Source organism: Crocuta crocuta, unplaced genomic scaffold, assembly GCF_008692635.1.
Source record: "Crocuta crocuta isolate KB4526 unplaced genomic scaffold, BGI_CrCroc_1.0 scaffold1300, whole genome shotgun sequence".
Taxonomy (NCBI): Eukaryota; Metazoa; Chordata; class Mammalia; order Carnivora; family Hyaenidae; genus Crocuta; species Crocuta crocuta.
In genome coordinates, this window is record NW_027528462.1 from 302,098 (window position 1) to 325,970 (window position 23,873).

The following is a 23,873-nucleotide window of genomic DNA, read 5'->3' on the forward strand; positions in this document are numbered from 1 at the left end:
CTGGAAGGTGCGGGCAGGGAAGCCGGCCGCCATTATTTCCCCGCCGCGGCGCTGGCGTCCTCCGCGCACGACGGCTTCCCCCGAATGGAGCGCACTGCGGCCGGAGCGCGGGGGCTCGGCGGGATCCGCGAAGGCGCAGACGACGCCCGGACGCGGTCTCCAGCTGCGGTCGGCCGCGGGGTCCGGCGCCCGGAAGCAGCCCGTTGCTAGGCAACCGCGTCGCGCCAGCGAGGAGGGCGGGGCGTGCGGAGGATCCGCATGGACCAGTACTGCATCCTGGGCCGCATCGGGGAGGGCGCGCACGGCATCGTCTTCAAGGCCAAGCACGTGGAGGTGAGCGGGGCCTCGGGGTCTCCGCCTGCAGCCGTTTCCGGCCCCGGGACGCCCCCTCCCCGGTTTTCCCGGCCTACGTCTGCACTACTGCGCCTGCCTCCCCGCCCCGTTTGGTGGGGGTGCGCCCACCGCTTTGTCCCCCTTCAGTGGGGGCCGTCTGGGTTGCGCCCACCCACCCGCGAGGCCACAGCAGTCATCGCGCGAGCGCCCCGAGGAGCCTGGCGTGAGAGCCTCCTAGCTGTTTCCGCAGCGCTGGGGCGCTGGTCCCGGGCAGGACCCGATCCCCCTTCCTTCCCACCCCACGGGGCCCGCGGACCTCTGCGTCCCGCCCCGATGGCGCCTTTCCCGTCCTCGCGGACCCTTTCCCAGCCTGGGATGGGTGGCAGTGTCTGCGTTCTGTCCTGCACAGACTGGGGAGATCGTGGCCCTCAAGAAAGTGGCCCTGCGGCGGCTGGAGGACGGCATCCCCAACCAGGCCCTGCGGGAGATCAAGGCCCTGCAGGAGATCGAGGACCATCAGCACGTGAGTGGGCTGGGGGGGGCCTCCCTCTCGTCCCCATCGCCCCCCACGACTTCACTCAGCACTCATCCCTCTTACCCACTCATTTTTTCCCTTACTCATTCACTTCTTCACTGACTTCTTTCCATAAAGCATTTAGTGATTTTTAATGGTAATAATTACTGCCACCCACTGAGCCTCTGTTCTGGTCACAGGCCGGGTAACGGGTTCAGGTACGTTGTCATTGTGAGTTCTCTGCTGCTCTGCCAGGCCCGTTTCAGGATCTCACCTCCACCAGCTTGTGGGCGCTCAGCTGGTCCCGGGAGGCTTTGGCTGGGGTCTGATGAGGATGTTCTAACCTTGGGTTCTCCCACGGGCCCTACCCTGTGCTGGGTGTCAGAAGCCCAAGCTTCTGATGATGTAAGTGCTGCAGGGAAGATGGACCATGTGGCCTGGTCCATGGGGCTGGGAGGTGCTGTGGGCACATGAGAAGGGGCACTCACCCCCAGCCCCATAGCTCTTCACAGTGCTCTCTCTCATCTCTGGGGGATGACAGGCATGTGTCCTGTCACCTGATTTGCTTGTTAGCCTCTGGAGGTGTCCGTGACATGTTGGCTCTGTAACAGAAGCATGTTATAAAGCTGCTTATAAAACACGTAAAACCATGCGCCCTAGTTTTGTATGAACACGTGTACTTGTAAACGAGTAGGGGACTGTATGGGCCCTATCCGTTGTCAAGTCGCTGGAATGTGCTCTAAGGTTGATTGTGGGTGATAGGGTTTTTCTTCTGTTGTTTTTTCTTTTCTTTTCTTTTTTTTTTTTTTTTAATTTTTAATGTTTATTATTGAGAGGGAGGGAGAGACAGAGCTCAAGCAGGGGAGGGTTAGAGAGAGAAGGAGACACAGAATCAGAAGCAGGCTCCAGCCTCCAAGCTGTCAGCACAGAGCCCTACGCAGGGCTCAAACTCATGAACTGTGAGATCATGATCTGAGCCGAAGTCGGATACTTAAATGACTGAGCCACCCAGGCGCCCCCTTCTGTTGTTTTTCTCTATAATTCGGTGTATTATATGAGTGTGTGTGTGTGATCTGGGGAATGATTGGGTGCTATCTTCGAAGTCTGAAAACCAGCAATAAAAGTCTATAGGCTCAGGGCACCTGGGTGGCTCAGTCAGTTGAGTGTCCAGCTTTGGCTCAGGTCATGATCTCACGGTTTGTGAGTTCAAGCCCCACATACTGGCTTGCTGCTGTCAGCTTAGAGCCTACTTCAGATCCTCTGTCCCCATCTCTCTGCCCCCCCCCAATAAATAAACATTAAAAAAATATGAAATTTTAAAAAGGTCCATGGCCTTGCACACACAGCCGTGTGTGGGGGGTGACATGGGCCCTCTGCCTGTGAGTCAGCAGCCCTGAGGTTCCACCTTCAAATGCCCCAGCGTGGAGCCCAGGCTGCCCTCACCTCTGACCCGAATGACCGTGGCTGTTTCCTTGCTGGTGCTCCCCTCTCCGCTGTCCCAAAGTGTGGATGAAATGCTCCACTTCTCTGCATGAAAGCCCACTGGCTTTTCTCCATGTGCAGAGATGCAGCCCTTCTTCATCCTACACGACCTCTGAAGTGTCCCCTGTGACAGGCACCGTCCAGGCCTCCGCACAGGGCAGATGTCCTTCCCGGGAAGGACCCTACATGCCCTTGTCCCTCCCGCCGCCTCGCTGCTCCCTCCTCAGGGCTTTGTGCTTGCTGCTCCTCTGCCTGTGCTCCTTCCTGCCTCCCTGCCTTGCCGACCTCACCCTGTCCTGCCTGTCCTCGTCAGAGCCGCGGCACCCTGGAGTCTGCTCGCTCAGTTCTCTGTCTCCCTGTGCTGTGACCTCCCAGAGGGCCTCGGGCCCCGCCAGGCCTTGCTCCTGCTCCGCGCTGCGCAGCCTGGCCCCTCTGACCCGTGGGCCCTTGGCAAGTGTATGTGATGTGTGTCCAGCTGTCCTGGTGCTGGGGTTTCATGGCCCTAGAGGAGACCAGAGGAGACCTGTGCTGTGTGTGTGTGTGTGTGTGTGTGCGCGCTCATGCGTGCGTGCAGGCACACGGGGAGAAGGGGCAGCAGGCGGGGGTGGGGGACAGCACAGGTGATTTCCCAGTTCCCTGGCTGGGTGGCTGCCCAGCCAATGCCCTAGGTGGCCTTCCTCCCCGCTCCTCTTCCCTGAGAAAGTGGAGTATGAGATGGGGACCCACCTTCTTGGGAGAGGGGAACGTTTAGGGGCTCCGCATCTCTGGTTCTGAGCTCAGGTCTCACATCACCTGCCTGCCTGGTCCTCTGTCCGGGACAGGGCTGGGAGTCCCCCAGGGGGTCTGAGTGATGTGGGCCCTGGGGCTGACGCGATGCCCGCCCGCAGGTGGTGCAGCTGAAGGCCGTGTTCCCGCATGGCGCAGGCTTCGTGCTGGCCTTCGAGTTCATGCTGTCGGACCTGGCTGAGGTGGTGCGCCACGCCCAGCGGCCCCTGGGCCAGGCGCAGGTCAAGAGCTACCTGCAGATGCTGCTCAAGGGTGTGGCGTTTTGCCACGCCAACAACATTGTGCATCGGGTTAGTGTTAGCGCGGGCTGCGGCGGGGCCTGGAGGGCCAGCCCTTGAAGAGGGGGTCAGAGGGGCAGGACCTGTGGTGTGGCCACACCGCAGAGTAAGTGGCCCTGGAGAGGGTGGGGCCTGGGCCTCCCGTGTGCTTAGCCTGCCAAGCCCTCCTGCCCCCAGGTCCTCTGGGGGGTGTGGAGGAACTGATTCCTCTTTTGTGCCTTCAGGACCTGAAACCAGCCAACCTGCTCATCAGTGCCTCAGGCCAGCTCAAGATAGCGGACTTCGGCCTGGCCCGGGTCTTTTCCCCAGATGGCGGCCGCCTCTACACACACCAGGTGGCCACCAGGTAGGGAGGGCCGGTTCCCAGGCAGGACTTGGCAGTGGACAGGCCCCAGCTTTCTCACCGGGATGAGATGCTTCTGGACCTTCTGTTCAGACATTGCTTCTGGGGCTGATGTGGGACTGGGGTGACCTTCTGGGCAGCCTCCATCAGACTAGTGAGCTGGCTGTGCCCGCCTCCTCCTTCCAGGTGGTATCGAGCCCCGGAGCTTCTGTATGGTGCCCGCCAGTATGACCAGGGCGTCGACCTGTGGTGAGACCTCCGTGGGCTGGGCACGGGGGAATGTGGGTTGTGGGGTCACCTTTTTCTCTGGGCTTTGGGGTTGCTAAGCCCTTTGGCGGTGTCTTCGTGCTGTGAGCCATGGGTTGCCTTGGTGATGTTTTCCCTGGTTGGGGTGTCTCTGAGGAGTTTGGGGTCAGTTTCCACTTGGGTGGGGTAAGTTGTGATGGGAGTGGAAAGCATCTGGGCTGGAGTGGGAGAGGCAGTCAAGGCTTAAGGCATGGTCCTCTGAGCTGGTAGGCAGGGGTGGGTCATAGGTGTGAAAGCTCTGAGCCTTTATTTGGGCAGGATGGTTTGTCCGTGCCTAGGCGCTTGAGGGTTAGGGGCTGTTTTGGAGGTCTGTCCCAGAAGGTGAGGACTGAGAGATGGTGGCTATGTGTCCCAGAAATTGAGACTCTAAGAACTGTCAGGACCATTGAGGGAGTTGCTGTGTTTTCTAGGGTTGAGGTCAGTGGGCTACTGGAGAGGGGGTGTGCTCTGTGTTTTAGGCTCGCGGTTTTCCTTTAGGAGTCTGTAGCCCCGCGTACGAAGCCTCCATGCTGTTCTGCAGTTCCTTGGCCCGAGTATGGGGTGTGTGTCCGACATGGGGAAATCTGTGTCGTAGTGTGAGGCGACGGAGCTGGTGTGGGGAGATCTCTGTTCTGGTGCGCGATCTCTGAGCTCTGGTCTGTGTCTGCAGGGCTGTGGGCTGCATCCTGGGGGAGTTGCTGAATGGATCCCCTCTCTTCCCTGGGGAGAACGACATCGAACAGCTCTGCTGTGTGCTTCGAATCCTAGGCACCCCCAGTCCTCAAGTCTGGCCGGTTTGCAGGGGTTCCCAGCAGGGAGCGGGTGGGGGCAGGTGTCTTCCCTTCTCCCCAACGGCTAGGACTGCCCTCTCCGCCTTTTCTCCCGTGGTCCCATGCCTCCCTGACCCCTCGGACCACTGTCCCAGCCCCGCTGGATGTAGGGGGCGGGGTCCCTCCTGCCAGCACACTGGCACTTTGCACACGTGCCTGAGACGGGTCGAGGGTGTGGGCTGACGGCTGAGGGCGAGCAGGCCGGGGGCCACAGGGACTGATGACCATGGTCCTAGGAGATCACGGAGCTGCCCGACTACAACAAGATCTCCTTCAAGGAGCAGGCGCCGGTGCCGCTGGAGGAGGTGCTGCCCGACGCGTCTCGCCAAGCCCTGGACCTGCTGGGGCTGTTCCTCCTCTACCCTCCGCGCCGACGCATCTCAGCCTCCCAGGTAGGGTGACCCTGTTTCCTTGGCCCTCCTCACTCAGGGCCCCGTGATAGGCTGGCACCACAACCTGGGGGCCACGGCAGGCGGGGGCCCCCCAAGAAGGCCACCTTGCCGGAGCACCTGGGTTGTGGGCGACGAGCTGGCTCCTCACTCCAGTGGATATTTACTCTGCATCTGCACACGCCTGGCATCTTCCTGGGCCCTGGGGGTGGGCAGGTGTAAGCACGGGAGGTGCTTTTCAGAGAGAAATGATGAGCAGAGGTCTGGCGAGGGGGACCCTGTAAGGGGTTTGTGGCCCGGAAGGAGAGGCAGGACCACGGGCTGGTGTGGGGGCCTCTCTCGGCTGTACCCGTGCCCGCAGCCTCACCGCCCGGTCCCCTGCCCACCCCAGTACTGGCAGGCCCCTGGTGAGCTCTGTCATCAGTGGACCAAGGCTGCTAGATCAAGGCCACCTGCCCACCTCCCCGTCTACACCACTGCCTCTCAGATCCTGCTTGTGCCTCTTCGGGGCACCCTCCCCTGGCAGCCCAGCTCAGACCCCAGCAGGGCTCTCCTGAGGCTCCCTCTCCGAGAAATCACACACCGGGACTCTCACCTCTGTGACCCCACCGCTTCTTCCCCCCTGGGCCCCAGGTCCACTGTGTGTCCGGGGCCTTACCTGTGCGCCTCTGGGGTCTCTGCTCCAGCACCCCCCACCCCCCGGGGCTCACCCACACTGCTCTGCAGGCCCGCGGCCTCTCTGGGCCCCTCACCCCTCAGCTCTCACTCTGACACAGCGCTAGTCATCTGACACCCCCTGTCCCTTCTTCTTTTGTCTGTCACCCACACCCCTGACTTGGGGAGGACCTCACGGGAAGCTCTGTGTTGTGCCCCCTGCTGCCTCCCCAGCCTCTGAAACGGTGCTTCGGCGGCGGGCACGCGGGGAGGCTGTCGAGCAGGCATGGGGACGCGCCTTGGCAGGGCAGCGCTCAGCCCCCCTGGGAGGGAGGTGAGCCAAGGCTGGGACGGGGGTGACTCGTTGCCCTCGCCTGCAGGCCCTGCTGCATCAGTACTTCTTCACGGCTCCCCTGCCTGCCCACCCCTCGGAGCTGCCGATTCCCCAGCGCCCAGGGGGACCCACCCCCAAGGCCCATCCAGGCCCCTCCCACGTCCATGACTTCCACGTGGACCGGCCTCTTGAAGAGTCACTGCTGAACCCGGAGCTGATTCGGCCCTTCATACCGGAGGGCTGACGCTGGGCCTGCCCTGCCGTCCTGTCCCCCAGAACCTCCTGGGCTTCTTGATTCTCTGCTGAGCCTGAGCCGACCTCCTGTGGCCTCCACACAGCCGCACCAGGTCCACCCTCACCGGGTCTGTTCCCAGTCCAGGGCTGAGGACGTCCGGCGCCAGCAGAGGGCCCTGCAGCCTGTGCTGTTGGCCTCCCGTGTGTGTGCTGCCGACCGACCCATCAGAGGGGGACTGTGAGCTCTGTAACTGTGGCTGCTTTGGTACTGGCTGTCCAGGCCTGCCCTCCAGGTCAGGGACGGCCATGGTAGAGCCGCCTAGGGAAGCGGAGAATGTAAGATGTCCTCACGTGGGAACACGAGTGGAGGGGCAGCTTTGATTGGTTTTGTTTTCAGAGGCATTAGTTCACTTTGGGGATTTACTGTAAAAGCCCAGGTAGTTCTGCCTGGTGTCAGGTCCTTTTCCATTCCTACTGAGGGATGTGGCCAAGGTGGCATCGTTTCCTGGCCTTGTTTCTCTGTGGTCACCAGAAATGTGGCCCCATTCACGGCTCCTCCAGTCCTGGGGGCTTCATGCAGTGGGGCTCCCATTTGGAGGTACAGTGGCAAAATTCAAGGCCTGGGATGGCTCAGGTTGGGGACAGATCAGGGTCAGTCTGGCTTGCCAGCATCTCTACCCTGAGGACAGGGGTGAGGAGGCCAGGACCAGACGTGCCCCCTCCTTACTCAGGTACAGAGCAAGTGAGGAGACGGGCATTCCTAGAACTCATTTGTTAACTCAGTAAATCCAAATACAAACCCAGTCGGCTGGTTTGCTTGCTTAATACATTTTGTTCAACCATTCTACAATCTACGCAGAAATCAAGGGTTAAAAGAAGGCGGAAGAGAAAAACCAGGGAAGACTCACTGTTAGACCTAAGACTTTTCATAGCGCCTGTTGAGACAGCGCAGTCCTGGTTCTGGAAGAGTTAAAAACGGACCGGAGAAACAAATGTATCCTTAGCAATCTCTTATTCTTAAAATGTGCATTTTGACTTTATGTGGAGAAACTCGTGTCCGCCCTGAGCATGGTGACACTGCCAGGCATTGCCTCCAAGCTCCTGGGGAAACACAAAACAACAGACACCGTGCTGCTTTCAGAGGCGTCAGATGTTATAGGGATCCGTCCTCTGCCTGTTTGTGCAGCCACATCTTCTGTCGGCGCAGGCTCCAGTCTAGCTAATTTCTGAGAGCTCTCAGCTCCATATAAATTTGAGCCTGTACTCACATCTGGACCACTGACCCTCCACCAACTCCATCCACAGGATACTCTAAATTTGTCCTTGAACCTGACCTCACTTTGAATGTCAAGGTCAGAGTGAGGCTGAGGGTCACTGTGAAGGCAAAGGTGAGGCCAGAGCAAAGATCCCAGTGAGGGTCACTGTGAGGGTAGGGGTTTAGGATAGGGTGGGTGGCAGGTGATAGCAAGGTTGAGGGTTGTGAGCAGGGTGGGGTTGGAAGAGAGTCACGGTCAAGGGTGAGTGTCAGGACGAACCTGGTAAAGGAGAGGCCCATGTCAAAGGCCAGGTTGAGAGGGGCAGGGGTCTGAAATAGAGGATAGGGCAAGGGTGAAGTCAAAGGCCAGAGCAAGGGCTTGGGAGGTGCTGGGTTCCCGGCCACCGCAAGGTCCACCGTGAGGGTCAGTGCAGGGTGAAGGTCAGAAGCAAGTGGAAGGTCAGGGAGGTGCCGGGCTGACTGGCTCCTGCATCAGGTGGAGGGCCGGCGGGCCGCAGAGGATTGACCCAGAAGCATTGAGGGCTGGCTTGGTGTAGTCTGCGGGGCGGAAGTGTGGTTACCATGGCAGGGTTTGGCTCAAGGGGCGGAAGCGCGGTGGGATGGGCGGGGTTTGGTCGAGTGGCGCTGAAGTGCAGTGGGGTGGGCGGGGCTTGGCCTGCGGGCGGAAGCGCGGCGNNGAGGGAGCCGCAGCTTGGGTTCCACGAGCTCCTGCACGTTTTCTCCTTCCTGGAGGCCCGAGACCTGCTCTGCGCCGCCCAGGTGGACAAGGTAGCGCGCCCCGTCCGCGAGGCAGGGCCGGCTTTATGGTTTCTGCGTGTCCAAGGCTGGCCCTTTCCTGAGCCTCAGTTTCCCCGTGTGGGAGGCGGCGTCCGGCGGCCGCGTCCGTGGTCGCCTGAGCGCGCTCGGGCAGGGGCGGGGGCTTGGAGGCTAGTGTGGGCGNGCTGGCCTGCTGCGGCCGCCGCGCCATCAGCCTTCATTGCCGGCAAGGGCTTGGGGGCCGGTTTCCTAGCTCCTCCCACCTCTTCTGGAATATTCCGTAATTTCCCTCAGGGCCCTGTCAGGGAAGCCAAGAGTTTCCCGTGAGGGGCAAGTCCCCTGGGGTCAGGGCGTTTGCCCGCCTGGGTCCTGGCTGCCCTCCGCCCCGTGTGCACCTGCGCCAGCTCCTCCCAGGGCTCCGCGCACTTAACTGCGTGTGTAGCGTGTGTAGTTCATGTCCGACAGCCAGCATCCTGTCTGCAGCACCCAGCTGCAAATACTTGTCGAGTCAGGGAATTTCATAAAGGAACCTAAAATACATTTGTTAGCCTTAGAAATAAAACTGCCAGTTGTCTTACCAGCAAAAATGGGTTTATTTGGGAATAACAGAAAATTGCAACTCAAGACAACCTGGGCCTGGCAAAAACGGTAGATAAGTCCAGAAAAGAAAGCAGAAGAGGCTCTTTTACAGAGGAAGGCGGGGCTGGAAGGGCTGTTGTGAACTGAACGTCCCTTGCAGTATGGGGGCTGGAAGTGTGGTGGCGTCTCACTGACTTGGCGGTGACAGTCTCGTTTGCTGGGCTGTTGCGGGCGGGGTGGGAATCTTACTTCCTCTGAGCCAGTGAAGTAGTAGCTAAACTAGTACCGGTTTGCAAGGTGCATCTCTTCCTGCTGGATCTGCAACTGACCAGGGCTGTGGCCTGGGAGCCCCCTTGCTGGTCTCCTGAGGATTTTCTTGTTGTTTTTAGGTTTATTTATTTTTTGAGAGAGAACATGAGTGGGGAAGAGGTACACAGAGAAGAAGAGGAAGGATTTGAAGTGGACTCTGTGCTGACAGCAGAGAGCCCGATGTGGGGCTTGGCCTCCCAAACCATGAGATCATGACCTGAGCCCAAGGCAGACACTTAACTGCCTGAGCCACCGAGGTACCCCTCCTGAGGATTTTCCTTATTAATTTTCCCACATTATCATACTATTTTACGGAAGAATCAGTAAGCAGATTCGTATTTAAATTCTGTAACTATATTTAAAATGCGTCAAGTAAAATAGTGGGTTTTCATCTCCTTTTTTACCCATAAAGAGACAGTCCCAGCCAGGTAGTCCCATACAGGGCTGGGATTGGATCCCTGAGCAGGCTAGGGATGGCGCGGGGGCAGAGTTAGGAAGGAGGGTGACTTGTACCCTTGGGCAGCACCAGCTTCTCTGGGACATGGTTTCCCCTCTGGGTAAGATGAAGTCAGTAATCTTTGCCTCCCTGTGTCATCATGAAGGCTTGGCTCTAACAGGGGTCCTCAGAGATGTGTAGTATTTATTTTTCAGATTATATTAACATTATGCTTCTGTGTTTGGGAAGTAAGGTCTCAGTTAGGTTTTGAACTGGTTGCTCCATAACAGGAAAATGCGTAAATCTTCTTGACTGGCTTGGCTTGATTTTTGCAAATTGGAAACTTGACATTCCTGCCAAAAAGACAGAGGAACTTTTATCTAGCAGATGAGCAAGGGCTGTGTGAGCGGGACCCAGGCTCCGAGGATGGTGGCTGCTTCTGCCAGGGATCAGAGGGCCAGGTTCTGGGATGGGGCCTTCAGTGTGTCTGGACCACAGACCACTCCGGCGTGGCTCCCACGGAAGCTGTGTGGCCACCAGAACCCAGGCTGGCCTAGCTGGAGAGGCCAGAGTGTCCCAGGATGCAGCGTGGGTCTGGGCGAGGGCAGGCATGGTGCTCTGGTTCCCTCCCGGGACTGACCGAGCCTTTCTGAGGCCTTCTGCAGAGGGCGGATTCTGGAAGCCGGGCCGACCATCCCCTAAGGCGGTGGTTCCACCATCTTTTTTTTTTAATTTTTACTTAATGTTTTTTATTTATTTCTGATAGAGAGAGACAGTGACAGTGTGAGCAGAGGAGGGTCAGAGAGAGAGGGAGACACAGAATATGAAACAGGCTCCAGGCTCTGAGCTGTCAGCACAGAGCCTGATGTGGAGCTTGAACCCACGAACCATGAGACCATGACCTGAGCCGAAGTCGGACACTTAACCGACTGAGCCACCCAGGCATCCCAGCGGTTCCACCATCTTGGCATCTCTGGGACACCCTCCAGGCGAGTGTCTTTTCTCACTCTGCGGCGGCAGCCTTTCTGGAGCCTGCTGCCCTGCCCTCCTTTCCAGTTCTTCCTTCTCACAGGAGCCAGCGATCTACCTAAAGCAGGCCAACCCTGCCGCTCCTCCGCTCACAGCTGCTGGGAGCCTTCTCACCGCTTTTGCCATTATGCCTTTGGGAGTCGGGCCTAAGATTCCCAGCTCCTTTCCCCGGAACCCTATACTCCAGTTAAGGCAGAATGCTCACTAGTTTTTTTCACACTTCAGTCTTTGCTCTGGTAGTTTTCTCTCTCCCCAGGATGCTTCAGCCGTTGGGGACGTGGTCAGTAATCACTTTGGAGCCCCTTGGCCCCCCTGACTTGGTCATGCTCTCCTTTCCCACTCTTGATTGTTTTTATTGGACCATCCACATATGTCTGATTCCCCAGGGTGAGTTTTCTCGCCTGCAGGCACTGAGTCTGATCTAGCTCTCTGTCCTCTACCGTGCCTGACGGGCTAGGCACCGACTGCATACAAACTGACCAGACATTCTCTTCTCTGTCCTCTTGTTCTAGGTCTGGAATGAGGTTTCAGGGACCAAGGAGCTGTGGAGGTAAGTAAGGAAGAGCCAGACGTGGGCAGCAGCAGAAGTGTTCTGAGCACTGGTGTGTCTGCCTCTTGAGTACACAAGAAAGGATGATCCACAGCACCTACCAGTGGGGAGCTACCCCGTCAGGCATGTAGTAAACGCTTTCTTTTATAGTATATTGAAATAGAACAGATTTTATTAATTGAATGGGAGATTGACATATGTCAGGAGTACAAACTTGGCAGATATATGCAGCAGATGCATATGGCCAGCTGGTAGAAGACAAATCAACAAACCACTTTTATTTTTTTATTTTGCTTTTATTCTTTAATCTTAAACATAGTAATTTTATTCTTTTATTTTTTAATTAAAAAATTTTTTATTTTTAAATTTTTTAAATGTTTATTTTTGAGAGAGAGACAGAGTGCGAGCAGGGGAGGGGCAGAGAGAGAGGGCGACGTAGAATCGGAAGCAGGCTCCAGGCTCTGAGCTGTCACCACAGAGCCCAGTGCGGGGCTCAAATCAGGAACCATGAGATCATGACCTGAGCCGAAGTCAGATGCTTAACCGACTGAGCCTCCCAGGCACCCCCAAACCACTTTTATTTTAACTCATCTTTGGCGTAACAGTATAGCTGTATATGAACGCATGTGGTATTAGAATTTAAAAAAATTAAAGTTGAAAATAAAAAGTATCTTAATCATTAATTTATTAAGTTTTTCTTTCTTATTCTTTTTTCCTTTGGGACCTGACTCCTTTTGTCCAAGATTGGAGTGTCAGATCTTCAGTCTCTTGCTGAGTGTAAGACAATGGCCTTGGCTGTCAACTGGGAGCTATATTTAGTTTTAGCCTCTTATGATGGAAAACAGCTGTTCACACACCAAGACTCTTCCAAACGCGAGGGGTCTCTGCCTGGTGGGTTTTGCTTTGAGGGAATGCTGTGTTGAGGTACTTGAGGATTCTGGACGCCAGGCCTGCTGTTGCCATGTTCAGTGTTCTAGAGCATCTGGTGGTGCTCATTCACTTTTTATTGCTAATAATACTCGTTAGAAAAATGATGCTAATCTCTTCGGTTAGTTTTGAAGAGAGCTTATATCGGATTCCAGTCTTTTCTCTGCGGTTTGGGGAAGGTATTCTAGAGAGAACATTCAGTTCTGGAAATTGATTTCTCTGTAGGGTGTGGACATGATTTTGTCTTCCCAAATGTGATTCTCAGTGACGCTGGGGCCTGGGAAGTCCGTGGACTGGCTCCTGGGCTGGTGTATTTGTGGAAGTGAGCAGGGCGGTGCTCTGCGGTGTCAGAACAGGTAGGAAGCCACCCTAACCCGCTCTTTGTCACCTCTGCTGAGAAGCCAGGAAAGAGTTTGAGTGACAGGAGTGAGTTCCTTCCGCGGCTTGTCACCTAACCTCGGCTCGCACATCCCCTCTTGTGGCCTCCAGGCGCCTCAGGTAGATGGTTTGGCTTCTGCAAACTGAGTCACAAACTGGTTTCAGTTCATCACTATTTCGTATTGTTTGGTGCTAAACTTTTTTTTTAGCATAAAATCATTCCTCAAGATTGTATCCTTGAACAGTGTGTTTAGGGGCGCCTGGGTGGCTCAATTAAGCATCTAACTCTTGGTTTTGGCTCAGGTCATGATCTCACGGTTTGTGAGTGCAAGCCCCACATGAGGCTCTGCACTGACAGCATGGCGTCTGCTCCGGATTCTCTCTCTCCCTCCCCTGCTCATGTGCATGCTCGTTCTCTCCCTCTCTCTCAAATAAACTTTAAAAAAAAAAACCCACAAAACAAAAAACACTGACGTTATGTTTCTGAGCTGAGACAGCAGCATTTCAGGAGCATTGTCATCGTGGTCACATGCATGTTTCTGATGCTGTGTCTCCTCATGAGTGCCAGGCCCCAAAGTTCTCCAGGCCCATTAGAATTCTCATGGACACAGTAAATGAATGTAGTTAACTGGTCATCTACTTTTAATATGTATTATATAAATTTGTTTTGTTTTTTTATTTAAAAAAGTTTTTTAAGTTTATTTTGAGAGTGAGAGAGAGACAACAAGACTGGGAGCCAGGGTGCGGCAGAGAGAGGGAGGGAGAGAATCCCAAGCAGGCTCTGTGCTGTCAGCGCAGAGTCCAAGTGGGGCTCCATCTCATGAACCATGAGAGCATGACCTGAGCTGAAATCAGGGTTGGCCCCTTAACCTACTGAGCCACTCAGAAGCCTCTGTATTATGCAATTTTAATTGGAAATGCTGCAGGTTCCTTTTTTTAATGCCTTTTAAATTCTGTTTCTTCAACACAGTTAAGCATTAAATGTTAGTTAGAAATAAAATCTCATGTCATGCTGTCTCTCTCAGAAATAAATAAAACGTAAAAAAAAGGGGGGAGGGGTGCCTGGGTGGCTCAGTTGGTTAAGTGTTCGACTTCGGCTCAGGTCATGATCTCATGGTTTGTGGGTTCGAGCCCCACGTCAGGCTCTGTACTGACAGCTACCTCAGAGCCTGGAGCCTGTTTCAGATTCTGTGTCTCCTTCTCTCGCTGACCCTGCCCTGTTTTTGCTCTGTCTCTCTCTCTCTGCCTCTCTCTCTCTCTCTCAGCAATAAATAAAACATTAAAAAAAAAAAAAGAAATCGCAAATATTTGCTTTTGTTTAAGGTATATAATTTCTATTGTATACAATAGATTATTAATTGCTATCTGAAAAGTTTTGATATTACAGTATTTTTTTCATTTGATGTATCACAATTCAGAGTCCTATCACATTCTTTATTCATCTTCACACTTCAGCCTTTTTGATGGTATGCCTGTATTTTTGTCAAATCACTTGTTTTTTCACTTCTCCTAAATATTGCTCCTAGGTCCTACCTAAGTTTTGAGCGTGTAAATGTAGAAATAGGCTTAACTTCCACAAAGAAATGTGCCTTCTCCTCTTTTTCTTAAGCCACATTATTTCTTGGTTTAGCTTTTGTTTTCACACTCTTTAGATTGAGGTGTGAGTGCAAGAAATTTCCTTTTCTTACCTCAACTCAGAGCCAAAAACAGAAGGAGTGGTCCGAGGTGACTCGGTCTCACCGCCCAGAAGAGAAAAGAGACGGTGAAGCCAAGGGCTCGTTCTTGTGTGAAGAGTGCAGCTTTATGCAGCTCCAGACCCATTTGTCAGATGGGAGTTTTGGTTCAGCATAACCAGACCACCTGCCTTTTCTGATTTTTACTTGAAAACTCATGAGTTTTAAGTGTCGGCGGCTAGTTCACTGGGCTAATCCTGTGCAAACCAAACAGTAACCTGGGGGTCCATTCTGCCCACAGGCCGCCAGTGTGCTTCTGATGGAGGAGCAGAGTTTCTACCCGCACAGTAAATCCCATACTGAGCGCAGGCACTGGACCCTCCTCCTTGTGTAAAGGTCCCTTGTGCCCAGCACAGGCCTGGTGGGGAGGTGCTCAGAGAGTGGAGAGGCGCTGAGGACTGTGTGCAGTACTTGGTGAGGCTACAGGCTGTGAGCCATGTGTTTCCCACCTGACCGTGTGTTCTCTGTGAGATAGGAATGCTGGGCTGGGGCCACACGATACCACATCCGCTCTGGGGACCGTGAATGCGGGGAGCCTTTGCCCACGAAGCCTCCCTCGCCCCCTCCCAGCCAGACGTCCATTCTGTGCTCAATTCCCATAGCTCCACATGCTGCCCCTCCTGAAGTGACCTGTTTCTCCCTTGAACTTTTGTTCTGCTTCTCCTCCTCCTCACCACTGGCTGAGAGTGCCCTCGGCAGAAGCCATGTCTCAATCGCTTTGGTGCCACAGACCAGGTGGGGATTCCGTAGTTCTCCACAGGGTCGCCGAGCTAAGGTTTCTATCCTGAAAGTCTTGCGAGAGAGGTGCTGTCATAGAATTGACGGTAGTTGCATGGATGCTCAGAATGCAGGCTCTTGGGAAATGGTGGATTTGCAGTTTTTCTTCTCCATAGAAGCAGTGAGGAAACTGACACAAATTGTCAAAATCAACTTTTTCAGGACTCTGGAAATTAACAAGAGATTTGTAGTACTCCAGGAAGCGTTCAGGAAGAATATTTTAATCTTAGAACACCAAGTTTCCTTGCCCTGTTCCAATAAGCCCCTCCAGTTGAATGTCAGTGGCTCACGATCACAGGGAGACCAGGAGCCTTGCAGGCACTGGAGGGAGAAGGAAGGGATTGGATTTTCTTTCCTGGAAAATTGTCATTATTTGACCTGCCTGGTATTTCTTGGAAGACCCAACAAGCAGACTGTTTTTATTTGGTCTGACTTCAAGTTCACCTCAGTGTGAAATATGATAGAAGAAATGACAAGGGAGTTAAAATAGTATACCCAAAAATATTTAAGGGGTGGCTCAGTTGGTTAAACTGACTCTTGATTTCAACTCAGGTCATGATATTACAGTCATGAGATCAAGCACTACATCAGGCGCCGTGCTGAGTGTGGAGCCTGCTTGGGATTCTGTCCCTGCCTTTCCCTACCTCCCTCACTTGCACCTGCACACACACACTCTCTCTCTCTCTCTCTCAAAAAAATAAAAATAATTTAAAAAATATTTAACACAAAAGAAGGCAATAATAGAATAACAGAGGAGAAAATTCATCAAACTTACAGAAATAAGTAGCAAAATAACACATAAATTGTGCCTTATCATTAATTACATTGTGTATTTAACGTACGCTCCAATAAAAAGAAGTTGTTAGAAGGAATAATTAATATTCAACTTTATGCTCTCTGCAGCAGACATACTTTAGAGTCAAGGACATAGATAAATTGAAATTAAAAGAATGGAAACATACACCATGCAACAGTAACCAAGGGAAAGCTGGAATGGCCATGCTAATATCAGACAAAATAGACTTTAAGACAAAAAGCATTCCAAGAGACAAAGAAAGCCATTTTATGATGACAAGTCAATCTACAAGGATCTAAAAATTATAAACGTATATGCACCTAATAACAGGAACAAAATACATAAAGGGCTGACAGAACTGAGAGAAGAAATAGACAATTCAGCAGTAAGAGTTGGAGACTTCAAGAAATACCCTTTAATTGTAGTTGCATGACCAAAGCTGCATGCCCTTGGCCTTGGGTCAGTTGTTAAAGCTCCCTTTCATGTACAAGGGGAACAGGATCTGCTTCATGGGGGTGTCAGGAAAACTGGCTAAATACATAAGAAGCACTGGGACACCTGATGGTGGTAAGTACTTGCTCAGTGTCACCTTGTTTTCTCCATTTTACAGTGGGGACAGTTGAGGCATAGGTAGGTAGAGTGAGTTGTCTAAGCTACTAGATGGTGAAGCCAGTAATCAAAGCTAGACCTGTCGACACCACAGTACCTTCTATCACCTGCCTGGGATCATGGGTCTGTTTTCCAGGCAGCTGTGTCTGAGACGCTGGTCGTCATGTAAAGCCTCCCAGATAACCTTGGGCACACAAACGTGGAAAGAATACTATCTCTGCCGATCCGAGCTGGAGTTCCGAATGGAATGTGGGCGGCCAGAGAAGGACTTCATCTGCAAAGCCATTGCTGGGCACACAGGTCTGGTGGGGAATGTAGTCCTGTGTGCTTTCCCACTGCTCACGCCCCCTGGTCAAGTGTCGTGGGGTTTGACATTCAGCCAGTGAGCAGGAAGGTGACGCTTGAGGAGTACATGCCCGGCTGTGTTCTGTATTTGCACCGTTTCACTTGGTGCCTGCGGTAATCCTGTGCCGAAGGGATCATGACATTTATTTCAGAGAAGAAAGAAACAAAGACTTGAGGGAGTTGTTTGTGGCTTTGTGAATGGGGGGTGGGGGCAGTCCTGGTGTGAAGCCCTAGCTGCTTTCTGCCCAATGCCGCCCCCTGCCGAGCACCTGTTGCTCCCGAGAGTGAGTGCCCTGCCTGTCCTTCCCTGGTTCCGAGTGTCCACACCCCAGGGACCCACGTGTGCATTCGAGGCCCGTCTGTGTTCTCTTCCAGGAGAGATAGACGAGCTGGCTTACATCTCAACCAATGCGTGCCGGTTTGATGGGCAGGGGAAGTCCACCGTGTGCACCGTGTCCTCGGACAGCACCGTCCGTGCCTGGGATGTGCAGGAGGTGAGCCTGCGGAGGGGCCAGGGTGCGACTCGCTGGATCTTAGTGAGGTCTTTCCCCTTCACCAGCTCATTCAGCAACCCCCCTGGGCACCCTGGAGGTGGTGGGATGCCCGCGGGACAGACGAGAACTCTGAGCTGCAGGAGGCCTGGTCACACTTGGAACTCGGGTTGGATCGCAAATGGAGCCTGATCTGCCTTTGACTCCGTGCTGCCTGCCCTGGAGGAGTGGCCACTCGCCTCAGCGCCGATCCCTGACCTGCCGTGTCTGTTTTGGAGCCAGTACCCAATCTGGGTGGTTTTGCCCAGACAATTGGCACTTTTAGTTACCTCCACACACCAATTTAGTGTTGAGACCTGATAACACGATCGGTATTTTCACACTTGGTTGTCACAGTTAAAAAGCTTCCTGGTCCATTTTCTCACTTGGTTCTCACAGCAGCCAAGCAAAATGTGCATTATTATCACCCTGATTTTGTAGACCATCAGTCCGAGACAGAGAGGGAAGGTGTTCTCTGAGTCTTGAGCCATGTGGTTCTCTGTAAATCCGTGGGTTCTGCACATGTAGACAGAACCCAACCTCCTATAAAGGACTTTTTCCTGGGTAACTGCAGATTACCTCACGACTTTCCAGGTCCTTGCTACGTTAGGTGGGGAGCCTGCTCGTGTCCCTGTTGGTCAGGTCTGCCGGAAGTGCCCCGTCCTGCTCGTGGGAGCCGCGTGCACAGAGGGCAGAGGGGCTCCCGACTCCGCCCCTCCCCCCACAGCCCCTGTGAACAGGGCATCCTGACTCTCAGCAATCAGTGTGCCAGGGAAGCAGACCACCGGGAGCTGTGGCTTTGCACCCCCGTGCCAGCCGCGGGGTCACTGCTTCAGCCAGACGTCAGGTTAGAGTCTGGGAAGTGGCTGTGCACTACGTTTGGCCGCATGGGGACGCTTGCGAGGCCACCTGAGGCCCCTAGTGGTGAGTGAGCCTCGAAGGCCCATGCTGAGCTCCCTCCAACTCCGAGGGCCAGGGGGCCGGGGCAGGGTCTCCGGAGGGGAGGAGGGGTGCTGGTTGGGGGAACTTTGGGGATGGGCTATGGTTAGTTACAATTTATTCTGCTTTTGAATCATGAAGTAAAACACTGAGGTTTTAGGAAAAGCAGGACTAGGGAAGATTTCTTGAGCGGAACTCCCCTGCCTGTTCTCGGCAGCTCTTCCCAGAGGTGCCCGCTGGTCGAGTGCTGTCTGACTTCAGTTCTCGATTCACCGGTGTTGTGTTAGGAGATTCTGTGCCTCCATCTGCGTACTTCGGAGGACGTGTTGTCTGCCTGCTTTACAGAAACTTCTTTAGTTTCCAGGAGCCCATTCTTATCCCCTGTTGCTCTTTTTTGTTTAAAGGGTCCAGAGTCATTTGTGTCCTTTCTCTCTGCTCCCTAGTCAGGTTTTCGGTTGGTGGTGGTGGGTTCCTCTTTCTCGTGCCTGGTTTTCCTTCTCCGCACCAGTGTCCTAGGTCATTTTGCAGGAGGGCCTGCGTGTGCTGGGGTGGGGGGCTGCCCGCCTCCCTGTGGCTTCCCTGAGGACCACCTCGGCTGCAGACCCCTAGCCGTGTGGCTCTGGGTGGGGACCCAGGAGGAGACCCGGTGCTGCCCAGACACACGGATCTCAACTTGAAAGGGGTAGGGTACCTGGGTGGCTCAGTCAGTTGAGCATCTGACTTTGGCTTAGATCATGATCTCGCAGTCTGTGAGTTCAAGCCCTGCATCTGGCTCTGTGCTGACGGCTCTGAGCTTTCAGATTCTGTCTCTTTCTCTCTCTGACCCTCCCCCGCTCATTCTCTGTCTCTCTCTCTCTTTCTCAAAAATAAGTCAACATTAAACAAATTTTTTTTTAAAAAATCAAAGGGGAGAGTACTTTGGTGCAGGCTCAACCTACATGTTCTGGAAAGAGCCCTGTGGTCCCCACTCAGCTCTGCCCACACGATGCCAGGAGAAAGCAAACGGAGAGCCACTGTGTTCTGGAGGAGCTCATGATGCAACCGACAGCAAGCTGCACATGTGTTCATGTGTCCTGAAATATGTCTTTGATTTTTTTTCCCACCAAAATACAAATATGGGCAGTGGGCTGAGCTGTACCTGTGTGTGGTGTGTTTTTCCTGCAAGGGCCTATTTCAGAGCCCAGAGCAGCCTGTGCACATTCTGCCTGGCTGCACAGCCTCAGTACTCTTCACGAGCAAATCTCCCATAGAAAAGGACCCTTCTTTTCTCCTGCGTCCACACAGGGTGACCTTCCTGTCCCCACGTAATTATGTGTATTGTTAGTATTACAGCCATTGTGTAAAAGCTGTTCACACCAAGCCATGAGGCGAACTAACACTTTGCTTTTCTGGAAGCCACAAATATTCCTAATCTGTGAGACCACATTTTCAACTGGTTATACTGGTGTCTGAGCTGGCTGTCCATCCGGTTGTAGCCACTCCCCCCAGAGAACTCTAGGGTTTGAGTTTGTCTCTTTCTGGCATCAGGCTTAGTGCTGCCAGCAGAGCCCCCTTCCTTCCCATGGCAGGCGTGTGGCCCGCAGTCCCCGGTGCATTTCTGCGCTCCATCCCCCCGACTTCCTCTTCCACTTCGAAACCTGAGTCTCATGCCTCCTTCACTGACGCGGTGTTCCTCCGCACCCCCACGGCCCCCCGTGACCGGTGCCCAGCTCCACTCGCCGCGCCCCTGCCAGTGGTGGTCCTCACCATGCTGCGCGAGCACCAGAAATCACCTGAGAAAGAAACCCATAGAGGTGCCGGACGTGGCCGGCTGGAAAGAGATACAGACCGTGGTACAATGAACACGTGCTAGCACAGGGTTGTACTGAGGCGGCCCTGGAAAGGAAGCCTGGGGGCAGCTCTGGGAGACTGGGAGCCGTGCGTAGTGGGTGGTTCTCTGTGCCCCCCCTTCAGGTACCCTGGGCCCATTGGCACCACCCATCCCAGTTTGTACGGCCCATTGGGTCACCCAGCTCGCATGGTTATGCGCTGTACACTGTTCACACCCACAAACCTGAGTTAGCTAATCTGTTGGTCGGGGCTGCCTGAGGACGGGAGGAGAAGAGAAGTTCTTTCTGTGCAGCCGAGGTGGCCCAGGCCGCACTCCCTGGCCAGCCTTCCTTGGTGGAGCCGGGTAACCACCGAGTGCACCCCCGGCCCGGTGGTGCCTCTCAGCCCTGGGGAACTTGCGCACACCCACAGCTCCGCCGCTGCTCTGCAACCCCTATGTTGTGCTCCTCGCCGCGCTGTGGATCCTGGGACGGGGGGACAGTGCTCTTTCCACCTGTGCGCATCCCGTGTACACTAGGGAACAGTTGCATGAACGAAAACTACGTTCATGAAACAAACGGCCCCCATATAAGTTGTTACGTCCCTTTCGTTGTTGCCCAGGGCACAGAGATCTGGTCAAGCCCTCTGCAGCCCGCCGCTCTGGTGAACGTGGTGACCTTCCCTCGGCTGCAGCTGGCCGTCACCGTGGACGAGCGGGGCCTCATCAAGGTGTGGGAAGCAGAGAACGGATGGGAGCGGGCCTCCTTCTGCCTGCCTACGTTCTCATCTGCATTGCAGGCCTGCGACCATCCGGAGGGCCCCTTCCTGCTGGTGAGTAAGTGGCTCTTGAGCTTCAGCACGTCCTAGCTGTCCCCCCAGGTCATGGACACTCTGGTCCGTGACCACCATGATGGGGGGTGCCTCGAGGTAGGCCCTCGCTGTGGCAGACCAGGCGGTCATTCTACTGCCTGCACGGCCGGTCTCCCCAGGCCCCTCTGCCAGTCCCCAGGTGTCAGTAGGCCCGGCCGTGGGCTGCCTCTGCCCTTGCTCTTTGCCCCTGACCTTGCTTGTACTCTTCTCCCTGCAATTCCGTCTCTCTTCCGCATTCTTGCCCTTCCTTCCCTTTCCCAAGTCCCAGCTACCGTCCCGCTCAGGAGAAGCTGAGGCATGTTTGACAAAACACGAGCATTTGCCCAGGACACCACAGGCTTCTGTGACCAGGACGTCCACTTAGAAATGACGCGGGCATTGGGAGGGTGTGCCGGGAGAGACCAGCGAAGTGGGTTTGTGGTGGCGGGTGGAGGACGTGGCTCTCGGCTGAGGCAGTGTCCACACCTGTGGGGGAGGAGGCCCTGGAAAGGACGGGTGGGCTGGCCTCCCGGATATCAGGAGGAGTGGACATCTTGGAGTGGCTTTACGTGTGCCCGGAACCAACTGGAAAGGGACTAAGCTCAGCAAACAAGACAAGTAACGTCTAGTGAAGCAATTCCCAGGAAGCACTCTGTCCACTCTGTCTGCATTTGTTGAAGGCTTTAGAATAAGCGTGGTTGGCACCCCCAGATCAGTTTGAGAATGTGTCGTGGGTGAGGAGGCGCGGGACTGGTAGACCCTGTGGGCCCAGGTGCTTGACTGCGAGGGCACCTGGAGGACTTAGAACGCACACAGCAGTGGAGAGCGGAGAGCGAGGCGCAGCCNGTGGCTGCTTTGCCCTGGAGACAGTTCCCCCAGGGCAGCCGAGAGGCCGCAGACCTTTGAGAGTTGAGGGGACGAGTTGGGGTGCGGGGCCGCTGGGGGTCAGGCCCCCGGCCTCCCCTTGCACTGGGGTGTTGTCTAGCGGTACAGCCCATGAGGAGGGGGTGAAGGTCGGCAGTGCCTGCCCTGGCTGCCGCCCAGCACCTCGGCCCCCTGGGAGGAGCTTGCAAAAATCCTTCCTGGGCGAGGGTAACATCACCGAGGCCTCACGTTATTTCCGTTTGCAGATGTAGCGTTCAGCACACACTTAGCGCTAACGGGGCCCGCGGGAGAGGACCGAGTACGAGCCACACTGGTTGGTGAGCCACGGATGATGTCGGGAGAGCCACAGGGCTTCAGGCGCCTGGGTCCCCACACACTGAGACACCTGTGGCTGCCGTGTCCGGGGAGGTGACTTTGAGCAGAGAGCTCAGAGTATGAAAATGATGCAACAGATTTAGAAAAGAACCAAGTAGAATTCTAGAATGGAAAGATGGAGTACAAAGGTTAGCTTGGAGGGTTGCATGTCCTAGCTGGGTGGACAGTGGAATCGCTCCCAGATGGGGGTCTTAGGGGAGCCTGTGGGCCCCTGGCAACGCCCCGTTTCTTACTTGGGTGGCGACATGACTGTTTGGCTCTGTGTTTTGTGCACTTTTCTGTCTGCGTGTTTTCTGCATCAGAGAAAAGTGAAGAAGAGAGGTTACCTGGAATGATGGGGGGATATCGAGTGAGGTGAGTGGGAAGAAAGGGGAGGAGGAGATGGGGAGAGTGCCCCTCAGGCTTTGGTGGGCTGTGACCTACCAGGATGTTGTTTAAATGCAGATTCCGATTCAGTGAGTCCCTGCGGGTGACTAGATTCTGACTTTTTAACAAGCTTCTTGGTAGTATTGGTGTCACCAGTCCGTAGACAACACTTTGAGCAGCAAGGCGATAAAGGACCCGTGACAAATTCTAGTATTTGGCATCAGGAGCAGGTGAGGGAGCGCATGGGTCGAAAGCAACTTTCGAACAGGTAATGGCAGACGTTTCCCCAAAATAGACAAAGGACATTAATCTCTGGAATCAAGAAGGCCTGTAAGCCCCAAGGGGGATAAACCAGGGTAGATCTGCCCACGGCCCGTCAGAGTGAACTGAGATTATCCAGGGACCGAGAAAGCAGCCAGGGAATCGAGACGGCCTTCAGCATCTGACTTGCTGGCAGCAACTGCCGGACCTTAGTGGCAGGAGAATAGTATCTCGAAAGAAATACTTGCCGGCCAGGAACTCTGGAAGAGAAAGTGTCCCCGGGAACAAAGGGGAATAACGGCATGGCGGATAAAATGGAGGATTAGCACCCGCCACACCACCAGTGGGACAAACACGCGTGGGGCTCGAAGCAGAAGGAAGACCGAATCCCAGGGTGGCAGGAGACGTTGACGAACAGCGCCGGTGGGGACGAGGCTGTCCGGGGGCACCGACTGGAACAGCAGTAACCGTGTCTTGAGGGTTTAAACTACGTGCAGAGAAAAAATACGTGGTGTCCGCATTTACATTAGGAGACAGTCACGAGGCACTAAACAGCCGAAGATCCTTGACTGGCGTGACAATTCACGTACCGACGGGCAGGGACGCTGTAAGGCAAGGCTGCGTCTAGCAGCCTCTCCCCTGACTCCCGAAGAGAAATGAAGGAGCACGTAACCTTTAAATCGTGAGGCGCAGAGGAGTAGGATCAACTCTGACACCAGATTTGGCTTGATTATCAAGTGTGATGAAGCCACATGAACCCCAAGAGGGAATGAAGAGGTAATCTGTCACATAGCAAGGCTTTGGGGGACAGTGGCTCCCAGGAGGCTGGTCTGAATGGCTGGAGGCCAGCAAGTGACCGGCCTGCTCTTCCTGTGGGTGGGGTAAGAGGCAGGGGGC

General features: G+C 54.7%; 2 protein-coding genes across 4 annotated transcripts in view; both read left to right on the forward strand.

Annotated features, from left to right (window-relative positions):
* Positions 1 to 6: 6 nt before the first annotated feature.
* CDK20 (cyclin dependent kinase 20) lies at positions 7 to 7,265 on the forward strand. Of its 3 annotated transcripts, none has more exons than XM_077754590.1 (8): positions 7 to 333; positions 743 to 856; positions 3,217 to 3,405; positions 3,618 to 3,739; positions 3,923 to 3,985; positions 4,692 to 4,815; positions 5,088 to 5,243; positions 6,275 to 7,265. In XM_077754590.1, the coding sequence occupies exons 1-8, from the start codon at positions 259 to 261 to the stop codon at positions 6,470 to 6,472; spliced, it is 1,041 nt and encodes a 346-aa protein (XP_077610716.1). In that variant the 5' UTR covers positions 7 to 258; the 3' UTR covers positions 6,473 to 7,265. The 3 variants fall into 3 exon arrangements, with proteins under 3 accessions (XP_077610716.1, XP_077610717.1, XP_077610718.1); XM_077754591.1 differs by having other exon boundaries at positions 5,091 to 5,243; XM_077754592.1 differs by lacking the exons at positions 3,923 to 3,985; positions 4,692 to 4,815.
* Positions 7,266 to 8,299: 1,034 nt separating this feature from the next.
* LOC144223814 (F-box/WD repeat-containing protein 12-like) overlaps positions 8,300 to 23,873 on the forward strand; it is a 33,110-nt gene continuing 17,536 nt past the window's right edge. Inside the window, exons 1-5 of the mRNA XM_077754593.1 lie at positions 8,300 to 8,506; positions 11,360 to 11,397; positions 16,754 to 16,917; positions 17,338 to 17,456; positions 20,862 to 21,071. Of these exons, the coding sequence (XP_077610719.1) occupies positions 8,300 to 8,506; positions 11,360 to 11,397; positions 16,754 to 16,917; positions 17,338 to 17,456; positions 20,862 to 21,071 (738 nt within the window). The remainder of the gene's footprint in view (positions 8,507 to 11,359; positions 11,398 to 16,753; positions 16,918 to 17,337; positions 17,457 to 20,861; positions 21,072 to 23,873) is intronic.